Source organism: Telopea speciosissima, chromosome 5 (genome assembly GCF_018873765.1).
Source record: "Telopea speciosissima isolate NSW1024214 ecotype Mountain lineage chromosome 5, Tspe_v1, whole genome shotgun sequence".
NCBI classification, from domain to species: domain Eukaryota; kingdom Viridiplantae; phylum Streptophyta; class Magnoliopsida; order Proteales; family Proteaceae; genus Telopea; species Telopea speciosissima.
Genome location: NC_057920.1, coordinates 14,958,970 through 14,976,113, shown reverse-complemented (window position 1 = coordinate 14,976,113; position 17,144 = coordinate 14,958,970). Strand labels below are relative to the sequence as shown.

Here is a 17,144-nt window from a genome sequence, read left to right as displayed (position 1 = left end):
ATCTCTCGTGTTTGTGACTTATATGATAAGCTGTTTACTCTCAAACAGGGCGACAAGTTCTTGAATGAATAGTTTAATGCTCTTACTGGTATCCGTGAGGAACTCAATATACATCAGCCCCTCACTACAAATATGGAATAGCTGCAGCTTCAGTGAGAAGAGTTCCATGTTGCTAAGTTTATGGCAGGATTAAGTCTTGATTATCAATCCGTTAAGAGTCAGTTACTAGCTGGCAAAAAAGGTGCCCTCCCTTAATCAGTCCTTTGCATGCATTCAACTTATTGTTACTCCTTCACCCATAGATATATCTCCATCTCCCAAAGAGAACTCGGCATTTGTTGCTGGCCGTAATCGAGGGAGAGGGCATGGCTCCTGGGGGGCGCAGACATGGAGGCAGAGGCTTAGGTGGTCAGCAAATTGAACGTCCCTTCAGACTGTGCACATTTTGTGGGAAGCCCCATTACACTATTGAGACTTGTTGGGCTAAGCATGGGCAACCGGAGTGGACTCCACCATTAGCTAATTCGACTGTGCCTAACAGTAGTACTTCGAAAGTGTCTTTTAGTGACTTCAATCCTCCATTCTCATCTGGAGGTGCTTCATCAGGTTACGTGTCTCAAGATGACTACAATCACTTGGTCAAGCTTCTACAAAATCTGCAGCCATCTCATAATACCTCTTCATCCACAGCCACTTTGGCCCACACAGGTACATCCGCTTTTCTTACATCCATTCATCCCACTCCATGGATTATTGATTATGGTGCCTCCACTCACATGACTGGTAAGTCGGAATTATTTACCTCATTATCCACTGTTTCTAACTCTTCTCTTGTTATCCTAGCCAATGGATCTTCTACCAGTGTGACTGGTCATGGTACGGTTTCTCCTACTTCCTCCAAGTCCTTATCCTCTGTTCATGTACCCCAGTTACCGTTAAGTTTGTTATCTGTTAGTCAATTGACCAAATCTCTTAATTGCTCAGTCACCTTTTTTCCTTATTAGTGTGTTTTTCAGGATCTTCAGACAAGAGGACGATTGGTGGCGAGCTTGAACAGGCTTGTCTCTACTGCCTCAGTGGCACTGGACCTTCTACTGCTACTACTACTACCACTGGTGGCCTATCTCCTCTCCAGATATTGCTTTCTCAGCTGGGGTTGTAAGCTAGTTCATGCAAAGACCAAAACAGATCCATTGGGATGTCCTTAGATAGTTGAAAAGTTCTCAGGAAAAGGAATAACTTATTCTAAGGTCATTCGGTCATTCCTACTAAATTTATCGAATTTACAGGATACTCAAATGCATATCGAGCAGGAAATCAAGATGATAGATGCTCTATTTCAGGATATTGTTCCTTTATTGGTGCACATCTGGTTACTTGGAAAAGCAAGAAACAAGGCATTGTAGCCAGGTCCAGTGCAAAAGCAGAATATAGGGCTATGGCCCATACAGGTTGTGAAATGTTGTGGGTTGAATCTCTCCTTCAAGAAATGAAAATGCAGATCATGGAGCCTATAACTATGTTCTGTGACAAGCAAGCAACAATCTACATTGCAAGTAATCCAGTATTCCATGAAAGAACATTCCTTTTTTCTCTTTTTTACAAGCTTTGTGACAGAGATCATTCCTTTTTCTCAAGGGAAATCTTTTTGTACCAATTCCAGACTGCGATAGAAGATGCAAATGCATAAATCTTCATAAAACTTGCCAAGGATATAACAAAAAGGGAATTCCCTACAAACCAGAACCAAATAGAGATGGTCTAAGCATTAAGATATTGGGAAAAAGTTCCCTAACTTGATTATTTTATTCTACCATCAATAATTCAGTTTCAGAATGATAAAAAAGTTGAAAAACTTGTTTTCTTGTCCAGAGTCCAGACATTCTATTTTCTGTTTAACAGTATTCAGCTATACAGATTTTTGTTCTTAACCACAAAGCACAGCAATAACATCAGAATAAACAGACATAACAAATTCCATTCACATATGTTCATTTCGCCATTGACATATGACACAAGTAGCAGCAAATGACGTAAGAATCAAGGGGAGACAAAAGAGGCAGCATCCACCCCAATGTGTGTGAGAGAGAGATCAGAATAAACTCACCATTCTACGGTCAACCATGCAACATCCATCAGCACAGAGCAAGGTCGGGAATGTATCAAATCCCTCTGAAAGACACAAACTCAGAATAAGGCGCATACCCTTTTGAATTTCTGGCATTTCAGCCAAGGAGGAGTCTCCTGTTGACTTTGTGTATGCACGGAGCAATATAATCCACCAAAACCCGGAATCAACAGGAGCAACTCTTCCTATTGCACTCTCACCAAAATCTGCAATTAAAGTTTCATAGTTCCGAACAGGATCATGGAGTACTTTAAAACTTGCTGGCATCACTCCTTCTCCAAGCTTAAAGCGATCAATTTTTTTCTCCCATGATTGGAGGCGTAAAGTTTTTAAAATGAAATTCTTGACTATTTGAGGTTCACCATTCATCAAAAAGGCCAGGGCACTAGGGAAAAAGTCTCTCACAAACACCTACCAAATAAAATAAAAAAAGTCAGGACTCTGAATTTGAACTCAACCAACGGTTCATCACAGAATCAGAAAAGCATCAGGTACGAGCAGAGAAAATTGATCAGCAAGAGCATGAAGTACTCGCATGTATCAATTGCAAATGAAATGACCAGAGAAGGATAAAAGGGAAAATTTTAAACTGGATAACATACAACATCACTTGTAACATCTAATACGATGCAAAGGTGCAAAAAGGTAAGGCATAATATCATGGTTACTCAACAGGTTGACCTGTCCATGATCCAATTGCTCTTCATTTTATCAATTCCAGCTCTCCAGCCAATTCTGAAGTTGTTAATTGGCCACGCACAACATATAGAGCTCATTGGAGGATTGTAACCTTCAATGAAGATACACTTATTCTAATAGTAACAAAGACCAACTATTTTCATTGTTTGACTGTATGCTGTTTTCAGAGCATAGAAACATCATTTGTTTACTGAAATTACTTTGAGGTACAAAAAATCCATCTGGCCATTGCATGAAATGGAATATCTGATTGAGACTGCTAGCAGACTTGGTGCCAAGATGAGATTGATAATTGATACTGTTAAAGTGTGTTATAGTTCCTATAGGTGTTGTGGACCCTATTGGACTACCTAGCAACTAGCGTTAGTAGTGTGTTAGTGCTCATGATAGGGGGAGTGTCCCTATCGTGAGAGAGTCCTATTTTGGTTAGTCTAGTTAGTGTTTACTGATTAGATTACTTACTTTCTAGTACTTTCCATATTTATTCTTTCCTAGTTTGATTGTAACTCTGAAATCCTTTTATAATAAAGCACAGAACCAGCGAAAGAATCTATCTCTGCAAATTTATCGCTGGGTTCAGTCTTCTCTCCTCTGTTATCTCTTTATTCTCAAACTCTTCTGTCTTTGATTGGCTGGTTCTTAGTTCTTTACCTGATTACATGGTATCAGAGCACTAATCAGCCATCAAAGATCATTCATCGATCCTAGGTGATGCAGATCCTAGCCTCCTCGAAGTGAAGAAGCCACCCTAAACCTAGGGTTTTAGTAGGAGCCTTAGTTTAGTTTAGTATATTTCCATACTTAGTTTTTATTTTGTGTTTTTAATTGAACCGGTTTAAATTGGTTGCATCCAATTGGTTCAATTGGTTTAATTTAAGTGAAGTGATCCTATTGGCTAAGAGGTTCTTATATCCTATTGGCTAGTAGGGAATCTTCTTTTATTTTAAGTAGTTTAAGTTGTTTTTAAGTCATTAGGACTCTATTTTGAGTCTATTTCAATTTCCTAGTAAGTTTAAGTTAGCTAATAGGTTAAGGATTGGGTTAGGCCATTCCTTTTTAGTGTCTAAGTCTAATTTTGAGTCTTTTATATGAGGTTCTGTTAACAGCCCTTAGAACTGAATGCTTGAGTGATTGAATCGATCACCCAAGCCCCTTTATTTGTATTAACTTGAAATAAATTTGATCAAAGTACAAATAGGAATAATAACACCTCAGTCCTAGTCCTACTAGGAATGCCAGAATAGGACTCGGCTAAGGGAACAATAAAAATAAAATAGAATAAAAGAACTTAATCTGACTAGTACTACTCCTAACATGACTAGGACTAATTCTAATCAGCTAGGACTAGTAGGACTAATCCTAATCCAACTAGGACTGCTTACCCCAATCGGGTAAGCAGCCTATTTCAACACTCCCCCACAAGTTGGAGCAAAGATGTCGATCATGCCCAACTTGACTAGATTGAGATGAAACAATTTTCCAGACAATCCCTTGGTGAAGATATCAGCAAGTTGATCCGCAGATGTCACAAAGGGAATACAAATCAGCCTAGCTTCTAACTTCTCTTTGATGAAATGCCTATCCACCTCAACATGCTTGGTACGATCATGCTGTACTGGGTTGTGTGCTATGCTGATGGCAGCCTTGTTGTCGCAGTACAGTATCATAGGAAGACGAATAGGAACACCAAGATCTTGTAGCAAACCTTTAAGCCATAGTAACTCACAAATACCTTGTGCCATAGCTCGAAACTCAGCTTCGGCACTAGAACGAGCAACCACATTTTGCTTCTTGCTACGCCATGTGACAAGATTTCCACCTACAAAGGAGCAATACCCAGAAATAGACTTCCGATCTGCAGAACCAGCCCAATCAGCATCAGTGTATGCTTCAATCTGTAGATGACCATGCATAGACAAAAGAATTCCTTTTCCAGGAGCTGACTTCAAATAGTGCAAGATACGAAGAACAGCCTCCATATGAGAAGAGTAGGGATCATGCATAAACTGGCTCACAGTACTCACGGCGACAGCAATGTCAGGACCCGTGTGTGAAAGATAAATCAGCTTCCCTACAAGTCTTTGGTACCGGCCTTTATCAACAAGCTCACACTCTTTCTCCTTGAGTCGAACAGTAGGGTCCATAGGAGTATCTGAAGGATGACAGCCTAGCAACCCGGTCTCAGCCAAAAAGTCTAGGACATACTTCCTTTGGGAGAGAAAAATGCCTTTAGAAGATCTGGCCACTTCAATCCCAAGAAAGTATCGTAGTTTCCCCAGATCTTTAATCTCAAATTCTTGTCCAAGGAAGGTTTTCAACTGCCTGATCTCATCACCATCATTGCCAGTAACCACTATATCATCAACGTAGACTATAAGAACAGTGAGTTTTTCACCAACCCTCTTTATAAAGAGTGTGTGATCAGCATTACTCTGCTTATAGCCCATAGAAATCATGGCCTTGTGGAACCGGCCAAACCATGCTCGAGGTGACTGTTTCAGCCCATAAAGTGCACGCTTCAATCTACATACTTTTCCTTGGTTTCTGTCACAAGAGAACCCTAGTGGAATGTCCATATACACCTCCTCATCCAGTGTTCCATTTAGGAAAGCATTTTTTACATCTAGCAGCAACAAGTCCCATCCAAAGTTGACTGCACAAGATAATAACACACGAACAGTATTTAACTTTGCAACAGGTGCAAAAGTTTCCTGGTAATCAATGCCGTATGTCTGAGTGAACCCCTTAGCCACAAGTCGTGCCTTATACCTGTCCACAGTGCCATCCATCTTCTGTTTCACCACAAACACCCATTTACATCCAACGGTTTTCTTCCCAGGTGGAAGAACCACAAGCTCCCATGTGTTATTTTTCTTCAAGGCGTCCATTTCTTCCATCATAGCTGCCTTCCACTTTCCTTCTGATAAAGCTTCCAGCCAATTGTTAGGAATACGAATAGAAGAAAGAGAGGAAACAAAAGCACGAAAGGATGGGGAAAGGGAATCATAAGAAACAACATGAGATATGGGATACTGAGTGCAAGTTCTGACACCTTTGCGAAGAGCAATAGGTAAGTCAGGATCATTACCAGGTGGAGAGGCAGGTTCTGGATCCGGGTTCGGCAATTGGATGGGTACTGGAGCAACAGTTGATTGAACCTGCTTATGTTTCCTTGCATAGGTCTTCACATTACGGCATCAATCCTCCTCCAAATTCACCGATAGTCCTCGGATAGGAGTCCTGACCGAGGTAGATTGCTCCCCCGAATAGAAATGGGCTCCCCCGTATAGGAACCTCTCCCCTAACTCAGGGGGAGTACTAGGGGCAGGCCGAACTGGTTCAGACTCATGATAAACAGACTGAAGTGGAGGTGGAGAGTCAATAGTCAGCACATCTTCACTAACACTCTCCCCCTGAAGAGGTGGGGACACATAATATGGAACATTTTCATGAAAGACAACATCCATGCTGACAAAAGTCCTGCGGGATGGAGGGTAGTAACATTTGTACCCCTTCCGAGTAGCAGAGTAACCCAAGAAAATGCAGCGAAGGCTACGGGGGTCAAGTTTACCAGGGGACCTTGTATCCCTAGCATAACAAACGCAGCCAAACACCTTAGGTGGGACTATAAAGGAAAAAGAGCCAAGTAATAGCTCAATAGGGGTTTTTGAAAGAAGAACCCGACTGGGCAGCCTATTAATTAAATAGGATGCAGTAAGGACAGCTTCCCCCCAATAAAGGGAAGGGACATTGCGAGCAAACATAAGGGCCCTAGCCACCTCTCGGTTTTTTCTCTCAGCCACACCATTTTGGGCTGGAGTGTCGACACAGCTGGTCTGATGGAGGATTCCATGTGCAGCAAGGTATTTTTGGAACTGACCTTCCATATACTCTTTCCCATTGTCACTCCTCAAAATTTGAAGAGTGGCATTAAACTGGGTCTTAATCATTTGATGAAAGTGTTGAAAACATAAAAAAAACTTCACTCTTTGTGTGCATAAGGTATACTCAAGTGAACCTAGAATAGCAGTATATGAAAGTAATACACCACCGATGGCCAGTCAGGGAAGCTTTCCTACTAGGCCCCCACACATCAGTATGAACAATATGAAATAAGGAAGAGGGTCTTTTATTAGAAATAGGATAAGTTGAACGCGTCTGTTTAACTAAGACACAAGGCTCACAAAAAAATTCTTCCTTATTACAGTCTTTAACTAATGCTGGAAATAAATTTGATAAAGTACCTAAGGGGGGATGGCTTAGTCTAGAGTGCCATTTATGTAAATTAGAAGAGAAGGATGCCGAAGGTAAAGCCTGAGTAGGATCGCCATCAAGCAGGTACAATCCGCCATGCACTTTACCCGATCCAATCATCTTCCCCGAGTCCAGCTCCTGAAAAACACAGTGAGTGGGAAAAAAGGTCACTTTACAATTCAGGGATTTAGTGATCTGCTAATGGAAAGAAGGTTAGTTGTAAATTTGGGAATATGCAACACGATGACAAGTGTAAGGGAAGGAGAACAACCAATGGATCCTTTCCCGAGATGGAGGAGAGGGACCCATCGCAATTTTGACATTATCCTTACGGAGGTAGGAGAATATGTATTAAAAAGGCTAGAAGAACTCGTCATGTGATCGTAGCACCGGAGTTTATGATCCATGGAGTGGATACTACTGATGCACAATGACCAAAAAAAGAAATACCTGAGGCAAAGAAGGAACCTGAATTGGCAGCAGAGAGTAGAGGCAAGTTGATGTGTTCAACATACGACACAAAGCCTGGAGTTCTTCCTGGGAGAAACCAATGGCAGCAATGGGAGTTAGAGCTACACTTTCAGTATGATTGGCTTTGTTTTTAGACTTAGCACAACCACATTTAGCCTCAAAATCAGCTGGCTTCCCATGTAATTTCCAACACTGAGCCTTAGTATGATATGGTTTGTGACAATGCTCACACTTAACGGGCTCTTTGGTAGTAGTAGTGGAAGCAGCACCACTATCAGAAGAAGCAACAGGAGTGGGACCAGCAGTCTGTAAGGCTGATCTCTCAACTTTAGGAGTAATCATCATGGCAGCCCTTCGTGTCTCTTCACTGTGAACATAAGAAAAAGTCTCCTCTAAAGTGGGGAAAGGAACCCGTCCAAGGACTTGCACCCGAATAGGGTCATAGTCATCATTGAGGCCAGCCAGAAAATCATAGACACGGAATTGGTCTACATAGGTGTGGTAGGCAGTAATATCAGTAGTAGTAATAGGTTGGAATCGAGCATAGTGATCCAATTGCTGCCATAAGCACTTGAGGGCAACATAGTATTTGGTGACAGTCATCTCCTTCTGAGTAGTGGTTTGGAGTGTCTTCCTGATTTCATAAACCTGAGCACCACTACCTGAAAGACCATAAGTGCCCTTGACAGCTGTCCATATTTGTGTAGCAGTGTCAAGGAGAAGATACTGACTAGAAAGGTCAGTGGTCATAGAGTTCAGAACAAAGGACATTACCATTGCATCATTGGCAGCCCATTTAGTACGGGCAGCACCTTCTTCAGCTGGTTGTTTGGTGGTGCCAATGAGATGGCCAGTGAATCCCTACCGCCTGATCGAGGATAGTGATGCGCCCGATTAAATAATTTGTACCATCAAGCTTGATGGCGGCAACATAGGGAAGGAAGTCATTCCTAGTCCGACCATCCCCGAAGTAGCGTAGTTGTCTCTAATCACCCATAGTTCGGTAGAAACCGATCCACAAAATTGAAAAAACACAAATCTTCAAAAACTGAATCGATCTGAAGTATGGGTTTTGAAGTGGCAGCAATTTCAGCCGTCTAAATAGGCTGAAAGATAGATCGAGTGATCCTCCGGTAGTGGGGAAGAAGTCCTCCAAAAAATAGCTCTTTCGATGGAGCAATAAGAAACCCTAATTTGATCGAAATTAGGTAAAAACTGTGTTTGGAGAATCCGCAGTCCGGATCTGAATTATACTTGATCCAATTCCGCTTTCAAATAGGGAAGGTATGCACCAATAATAGCGAAAAATAATCTCCAAAAAAAAGGAAAGATCAATCTTCAAGTGTAGGAAGAACTTGATCTTCAAGAATGGAGGAGATCTGCACGCGAATTAGGTCATACCAATAATCTTGATCTTTAATGAGGTAGGATTGAGGGCAGCATCTAAATCTTCATCGATCACCTCATAGTTGCTGCCCTGAATGAGAGAGAGGAGCCGAGAGTGGGGGAGAAGAGAAAACCGAGAAACCGTGGGGAGGGGAAAGTGAAAAATAAAAAACAAAAACTGAGAAAGCTGCTCTTTAGATCGAATTGTCTCGATACCATGTTAACAGCCCTTAGAACTCGAATGCTTGAGTGATTGAATCGATCACCCAAGCCCCTTTATTTATATTAACTTGAAATAAATCTGATCAAAGTACAAATAGGAATAATAACACCTCAGTCCTAGTCCTACTAGGAATTCCTAATACAACTAGGAATGCCAGAATAGGACTCGGCTGAGGGAACAATAAAAATAAAATAGAATAAAAGAACTTAATCTGACTAGTACTACTCCTAACATGACTAGGACTAATCCTAATCAGCTAGGACTAGTAGGACTAATCCTAATCCAACTAGGACTGCTTACCCCAATCGGGTAAGCAGCCTATTTCAACAGGTTCTAAGGGGGCCAAGTATTGAACACGAATTTAATTAATAAAAACTCAGCTTTATGCTTGCTGCCTTTGTTGCTGCCTTTGCTCCATCGTGAGTGTGCCTCGTGAGTAATATTAAGGTGAAGGGATTGGTGGATCTCCAATCGACTCCTTGCATCTTGTAGATCGGGAGGTCCTTCTTCTTCTTCAATCAAGCTTCCTCAACTTGCTGCTACTGCAGATCTGCAGATCCGGTGAGTTGTTTGTTAATTTAGTTATTCCCTTCTTCCTCTAACCTAATCCACGCCCCCCTCCTTCCATCAAACCCTAATTCTCCATTAAACCTGTACTCCTACCTCAACTAGGACTCCCTCATAACTTCAGATCTGTCCATCAATTCCAAACCAAACTTCTAGCCTATATCCCCCACACCTCTCCCTACACTCGATCCAAAATCCAGCTCATAACTCCCACTCTATCCCCTCCATTCCTCCACTCCATTAAAACCCAAAACCTGCAACTTAATTCTGTCCAGAATTGCAGAATTTTAAAACCTTCCCAAATCCAATTATTTTTATCCCATAATAACCCCATAGACCTGCATATTAAAGCCATATAAGACCCATTCCCAAATTCCCATCCTAAACCCTAGAATTAACCTAAATCCTAGTGCTGTCCATTCGAACCAGCAACCCCTTTTGTTATTTGATCCTGTTGTCTGGCTCCTAGTAGGTCTCCTACCTATCTAGGACTACATTACTAGGTTTGAGAGTCTAAGAAGTTTGTTTCTTGTTTAAGGTTAGCAGCAACCTATACTGCATTATCTGAAGAATAGGCCTTAGTTTATGATGAACTAATGGCAACTAGGGTCCCTGATTTGTCTTTGATTGATTTCCATATAATGCCTTGCTGATTGAAGGCAGTGTTCTTCCTCCTCAAGCTTACGGAACTGCAGGATATAGATTTTCTGAAGTCTGATTATATCATCTCACTGGATTAGACCAAGATTTTGAAGGTAGATTCATCTTGCTGGAGCATCAACTCGCTATCACTTTCATAACTTTTCCACCAGCTGAAGTTACAGATTCTGTACACTTTCTCCCTGGTGATAATCTGTTTTCATGGTGGTTTCAGATATGAGAAATTTGCAATTACTTTTTCCTTGGCCTGCTGATTATGCTGAAGTTTTGGGACTTTTCTTACCTATGAAAGGTTACTTGATCATATTTTGAAGACCATCAGACCAGCTGATGAGTGTTATTGACAGTTCTCCAGTTTCCACCTTGTGGTAATCCTGTATTATACCCCCTTTTTCTGTGGTGCTTATTATTATTCATTCAAGTTTTGGAGTACTTCTTTCTCTTGGTTTTCCATCTCTGCTGCATAGTGATTTGCACATATGATGGCTGACCTCAAACACAAGTCCGACAAGGTGAATGTTCGAATCATAACTATTAAACTCAATGGAGTTGGGAATTATCTTCTATGGGCAAGCCGTTAAGGTATGTATTAATGCCAGGGGTAAATTGAAGTATCTTCTGTCAGACCCTCCTTCCGCTGACTCTAAAGATCAATCTGAGATCAAGGCTTATGACGAATGGATGCGGGAGAATGATACTGTGGTTGTGGAACAGCATGGAGCAGTCCATTGCCGCCAATGTCATGTTTCATCCCACTACTAAAGGAGTGTGGGATGACTTGAAGAGAACCTTCTCTCATGAGAAGAATATTTCCCGTGTCTATCATTTGTATGATAAACTGTTTATTTCCAAGCAGAGAGACAAGTCATTGCATGAATATTTTAATTCATTTATGGGTATATGTGAAGAACTCAACATCCACCATCCTCTCACCACCAATTTGGAACAGTTACAACTTCAAAGGAGTTCTTTGTGGCAAAGTTTATGGCAGGATTGAATCCAGATTATCAGTCAGTAAAGAGTCAGCTCCTTGCTGGTGATAAGGTACCCTCTCTTAATGAGTCCTTTGCACGTCTGCAGTGCATTACTACTATTCACGGTCAGATATCATCCCCTCTCCTAAAGAGAGTTTTGCATTTGTTGCTGGCCGTGGCCGAGGATCTAACCTCTCTGGGAAGGGGTGTGGCTCATGGGGTGGTCGAGGACGTGGCGGTCGAGGTACAGATGGCCAACAGAGTGACCAACCTTTTCGATTGTGTACTTTTTGTGGCAAGCCCAATCACACTATTGAAATATGTTGGGCTAAACATGGTCGACCTAAATGGATTCCAGCTACAGCTAATTCAGCTATTCCTAATGGTAGTACTGCAAAGGTGTCCTCTAGTGACACTATTACTGCATCCTAATCTGGCGGTTCTTCATCAGGGTTTGTATCTCGAGATGACTACAATCACTTGTTGAAACTGATACAGAATCTCCAGATATCCACTGATGGCTCTCCATCCACTACCACCCTGGTCCATACAGGAACTTCAGCCTTTCTTACATCTACCTCTTCCACTCCATGGATCATTGATTCTGATCCATCTACTCTTATGACTGAGTTGTTTTCTTCGTTATCAAAGGTTTCTAACTACTCACCCATTATACTTGCTGATGGGTGGGTCTTCTACCCATGTGACTGGTCATGGTATAGGACTACAGGTTCCCCTACTGCATCTATGACCTTATCTTCAGTTCTTCATGTTCCCCAGTTACCAATAAATTTATTATTTGTTAGTCATTTGACAAAAATCTCTCAACTGCTCTGTCACTTTTTTTCCCATTGTGTTTTTCAGGACCTTAAGGCAAGGAGGACGGTTGATGGCAAGCTTGATGAAGCCGAACTCTACTATCTGCATAGCACTGGTTCTTCTACTGCTGCTGCTACGACTACTGGTGTTTCCCCTCTCCAATGGCATTTTCATTTAGAACATGTACCCCTATCCAAGGCTCCAAGCTTCAAACACATGGTTCCTAGCTGCAGGTCTATCTCTCGTTTGGAGTGTGAAGCTTATGAACTTGGGAAACAACACCACTCCTCTTCTCCAACTCATAGTGTTTCGAGAAGTTAGCCCTTATTTCCTTGGTTCATTCAAACATCTGGGGTCCGTATCGTGTTAAAAATAGGTTAGGTTTTTTTATATTTTGTTACCTTTGTGGATGATCACTCCAAATTAATTTGGGTATACTTGTTGAAGGATCGTTCTAAGTTCTTGTCTATTTTTAAAGATTTGTATAGTGAAATAAAGACCCAATTTGATGTTTTCATTAAGGTTTTTCGTTTTGACAATACATTGGAGTACACTCAACGTGAAATTTCCGCCTTTTGTTCAGACTTTGGTATGATTCACCAAACTAGTTGTTCATTTACTTCACAACAAAATGGGGTTGTTGAATGGAAAATCAGACACTTAATGGAGATCGCTCGATCTCTAATGATCCACATGAATGTTCCCAAGCACTTTTGGTGTGATGTCGTCCTTACTGCATGATATTTGATTAATCGGATTCCTTCTTCTACTTTAAATAATCACTCAACCTTTTTCCGTTGCGTTTCCTAATACATCATTGTTTTCCCTACCACCAAAGGTCTTTGGTTGTGTTTGTTTTGCTCATGGTTTACACCCTATGGTAGGTAAGCTGTCTCCCAGGCTGTTAAATGTATTTTTCTTGGGTATTCTCAAACCCAGAAAGGGTCTCGATGTTATGAACTTATGACCCAACTACTCATAGGCAATTTTTTAGTGCTAACATTACTTTCTTTGAAAGTGTTCCATACTTTGTTCCTTTGGTGCCTACATCTATACCTCCTGCTGATAGTGATTGTGCCCTTCCATGTCTGTGCTTGTGCCATTTGATGATGTTCCATTCCAAGTGTATCAACAGCGTAAGAGGACCGTGCCATCTATTGATGCTCCAATACCATCCATTCCTACTCCACCCACCACTCCGTTTGCTCCTTCAGCGGAAGCTCCATCTGACTTACCTGTGGCTGCTCGTAAAGATATCCGCTCTTGCACACAAAAGTCTATGCTTGCTTATCCTATTGAGAAATATGTTTATATATCTCACTTTCGTCCTACTTTGCATCGTCTTGCCCTGTCCATATCTACTAACTCCATTCCTCAAACATCATGCAAGAAGCCTTATCTCACATAAGGTGGAAAGTGGCAATGGACACAGAAATGGAGGATTTAATATCTCTTTAGACATGGACCGTAGTAGACCTACCTCCTGGTAAGGATATTTTACGTTGTCGCTGGATTTACACCATTAATTATAATATGGACGGTTCAGTTGAACGACTTAAGGCTCAATTGGTTGTGAAGGGCTCCACTCAGACATATGGTATGGACTACTTTGAGACAATTTTGCCTGTTGCCATGGTTCAAGAACTCAGCTGAAACCAGTTATCTCAGTTTACCAAACCGAGAAGAAACTTGGTACAAGTCAAGTTTCGAATATTTCGCACATTTCGTTATTTTCAACCAATTTTGAGCGAAAAATACCAAGTTTCAAACCATTTTTATTAGTTTTGACCAGCTTGGTTTCAATCTGTTTTGGTAGTTTCAACTAGTTTCAACCAGTTTTGACAGCATACAACATGTCAAGTTTTGCCAGAAAATACCAGGTTTCGACCTGGTTTCGGTCGAAACCTGGGAAATCTCAGTTTCCTGGACTGTCGAAACCAACCACGAAACCGAGATTTAGAACCTTGCCAGTTGCTCGTCTCAATTCAGTCTATGTTATTATCTCCTTAGCTATGAATTTGGACTGGCCACTCTATCAATTGGATATAAAGAATGCATTCATTTATGGATATTTACAGGAGGAGGTATATATGGAGCAACCTCCCGGTATGTTGCTCAGGGTGAGAATTCACACAGAGTATGAAAGCTAAACAAAGCTATTTATGGGTTGAAACAGTCATAGAAGGCCTGGTTTGACAAATTCACAGTGTTACTCTGATCACTTAGTCTTTGTTCGTCACCGAGGTTCTAAGGTGGTGGTGTTAGTGATTTATGTTTATGACATTATTGTATCTAGTAATGATACCTCTGGCATTACAGAAGTAAAATCCTTCCTACATCAGCACTTTCAGATTTGGGCTCTCTTAGCTATTTTCTTGCCATTAAAGTTCTCCGTAGCAAGAAAGGGATTAGTCTATCCCAATGGAAATGTGTTGCATCTTTTGTCTGAGAGTGGTATGCTTGGGTGTAAACCATTGGATATTCCTATGGACCTTCATCAGAAGTTTGACACAGATGAGGGCGAGGTGTTTGATGATCCTCACCGGTACAGGAGACTTGTTGGGAAGCTTATCTATTTAATTGTTACTCGTCCTGATATTTCCTTTGTTGTGGGTGTGATCAGACAATTTATATAGTCGCCAAACAAAATTCACTAGGAGGCGGCCTATCGTATCTTAAGGTAACTAAAGGGAGCTCCGAGGAAGGGGCTGATTTACCAACTGCATTAAAACATTGATCTGGTAGGATTTTCTGACGCTGATGGGGCCGATGCTGAGGGTGATAGGAGGTCTACCATAGGTTATTGCACATTTATTGATGGTAACCTTGTCTCGTGGCACGGCAAGAAGAAAATTATTGTGGCTCGTTCTAGTGCTGAGGCAGATTATAGAGCTATGGCTCATACTGTTGCTGAGTTATTGCGATTAAAGTCTCTTCTTCAAGAGTTAGGTTTTCCAATTACTCAATCAATGAAGATGTGTGATAATCAGGCTTCCATCTACGTTACCAGCAACCCAGAGTTTCATGAAAGGACAAAAAAATTGAGATTGATTACCACTTTGTCCAGGATGCTATTTTGAAGAAGCTGATTGTTACTCCGTTCGTTTCATCTGTTGATCAGTTAGCTGATCTATTTACCAAGTCTATCTTTGGCCCTGCCTTCCGAAGGTGTTGTTCCAAGCTGGTCATGGGAGATTTGTATGCTCCAATTTGAGGGGGAGTGTTAAAGTATGTTATAGTTCCTATAGGTGTCATGGACCCTATTGGACTACCTAGTGTTAGTAGTGTGTTAGTGCTCATGATAGGGGGAGTGTCCCTATCATGAGAGAGTCCTATTTTGATTAGCTTACTTCTTTCTAGTACTTTCTATATCTGTTCTTTCCTAGTTTGGTTGTAACTTTGAAATCCTTATATAAATAAAGCATACAACCAGCAATAGAATAGAATCTATTGTTGGGTTCAGTCTCCTTTCTCTTCTGTCTCTTCTTCCCTTCTCTGTTATTTATTCTCATCCTCTTTTTTCTTTGATTGGCCGGTTCTTAGTTCTTTACCTGGTTACAAATACAGAGGAATCCTCTTCAAATTACATTACTACTTAATTAAATGAAGGATGGAGTATAAACCAAATAATAGGACATTGGGCTTATCTTTGCCATTACCTACTCAATTTTCTACTATTAAGCAATATTTTGAAACCCAGTACGTGCTTGCCTTACAATTGCACATGGCAGAATTCAAGATACTAAATGAAGCAGAGAGCATAAATAAGTTAGAAAGGAACTAAACCTGATCATAATTAAGATCCTCATCAGAAGGGTCCAAGGCAGCAATAGTCCCTACTGGTTGACCACGAAAGTAGACCAAAGAACGTCTCAAGGCCTCCCATGCTTCAGCAACCATGGGGTGAGGCTCGAAGCTATGTTGTTGTGAACTAGGGGTGTTGAAGCCAGACCTTCTACCCGGAGAAAATACATTGTCAAAATGGTCCATTATCCGGGAGTAATTGTCGGTTTTACTAGCATACAGTCGAGGGGAGAAACCAATAGATAATTCGCTGAGAGACCTCTCATCAAATGACCTCTGCCGCTCTATATTCAGAGTCCTTGGTTTCTCCGCTAGCTTTGAGAAATCGCATTCTTCAATCTCAGATACACTGCATCGTTGATCTTGATTCTTAACACTTCCATTTTGAGAGATATCCATTGAAACAGTTGAGAATTCCGAACTTCTCAACTATTTGGATAGAAAACTGATCGTGATCTGATGGTGATTCCACGGCTCGAAAATCTGCATTTGATTGAAGAGCAATTAAACTATGAAACTGTGGCAGCTAACCATGACTGTAAACTGTGGCAGCTCTAGCTCTGCAACAGGAAAACGACTGAAAATCTCCAAAAATATATATATAATTCCCACCATGATTAGAACCTAAATGATTTATTTTTTTTTTTTTTAAAACATATAAAAACCATGTTTTTGGGAATTGGGAGTAAGAAATGAAACTGACCTCGGGATTCACGGAAGCGCCGGGGTAAGGAAGTTAACTAACCTACGCCTGCAAAACCTTCAAGCGTATCAATGGCCGAAAATTAAAGGAGGAATCATGTCTTCTACAAGAATGGCAATTTATAAACATGGAAGAACTGAGAGTCTGAGACAGAAAACGAGATCCAGACAAAGATAATTAGGTAAGTGAAGAAGGCAAGGCACAAGGTTGGGCAGGTGAGAGTGTGAGAGAGAGAGAAAGGATTCATGGTACGAGATAGTACCAGGTTTGGGAGAGGAGTGACCGGCTGGGCAGGTGACTTTCCAGTAGTGCATGCCGGATTTGGACGGGAAGAGTAACCGACACGTGGATTACTGTCCGGCTGCTGTTGTATACGTTACTTTCTATGCTTAAATCATAATTTACGTTGTTACGTGACACGTGCTAATCATAATGCCGCATAACTCGGTGACTTGA

The 17,144-nt window shown here is 41.2% G+C and overlaps 1 protein-coding gene across 3 annotated transcripts in view; it reads right to left on the bottom strand.

The window, feature by feature from the left end:
* The window catches only part of LOC122662037 (probable alkaline/neutral invertase B), a 41,395-nt gene extending 24,556 nt beyond the window's left edge, over positions 1 to 16,839 (bottom strand). For 2 of the 3 annotated variants that reach the window (XM_043857586.1, XM_043857587.1), the window contains exons 1-3: positions 16,701 to 16,839; positions 15,968 to 16,471; positions 2,108 to 2,539 (exon numbers count right to left, since the gene is read on the bottom strand). In XM_043857586.1, the coding sequence (XP_043713521.1) occupies positions 2,108 to 2,539; positions 15,968 to 16,384 (849 nt within the window). In that variant the 5' untranslated portion in view covers positions 16,385 to 16,471; positions 16,701 to 16,839. The remainder of the gene's footprint in view (positions 1 to 2,107; positions 2,540 to 15,967; positions 16,472 to 16,700) is intronic. The other variant, XM_043857588.1, reaches the window with a different exon arrangement.
* Positions 16,840 to 17,144: the final 305 nt, after the last annotated feature.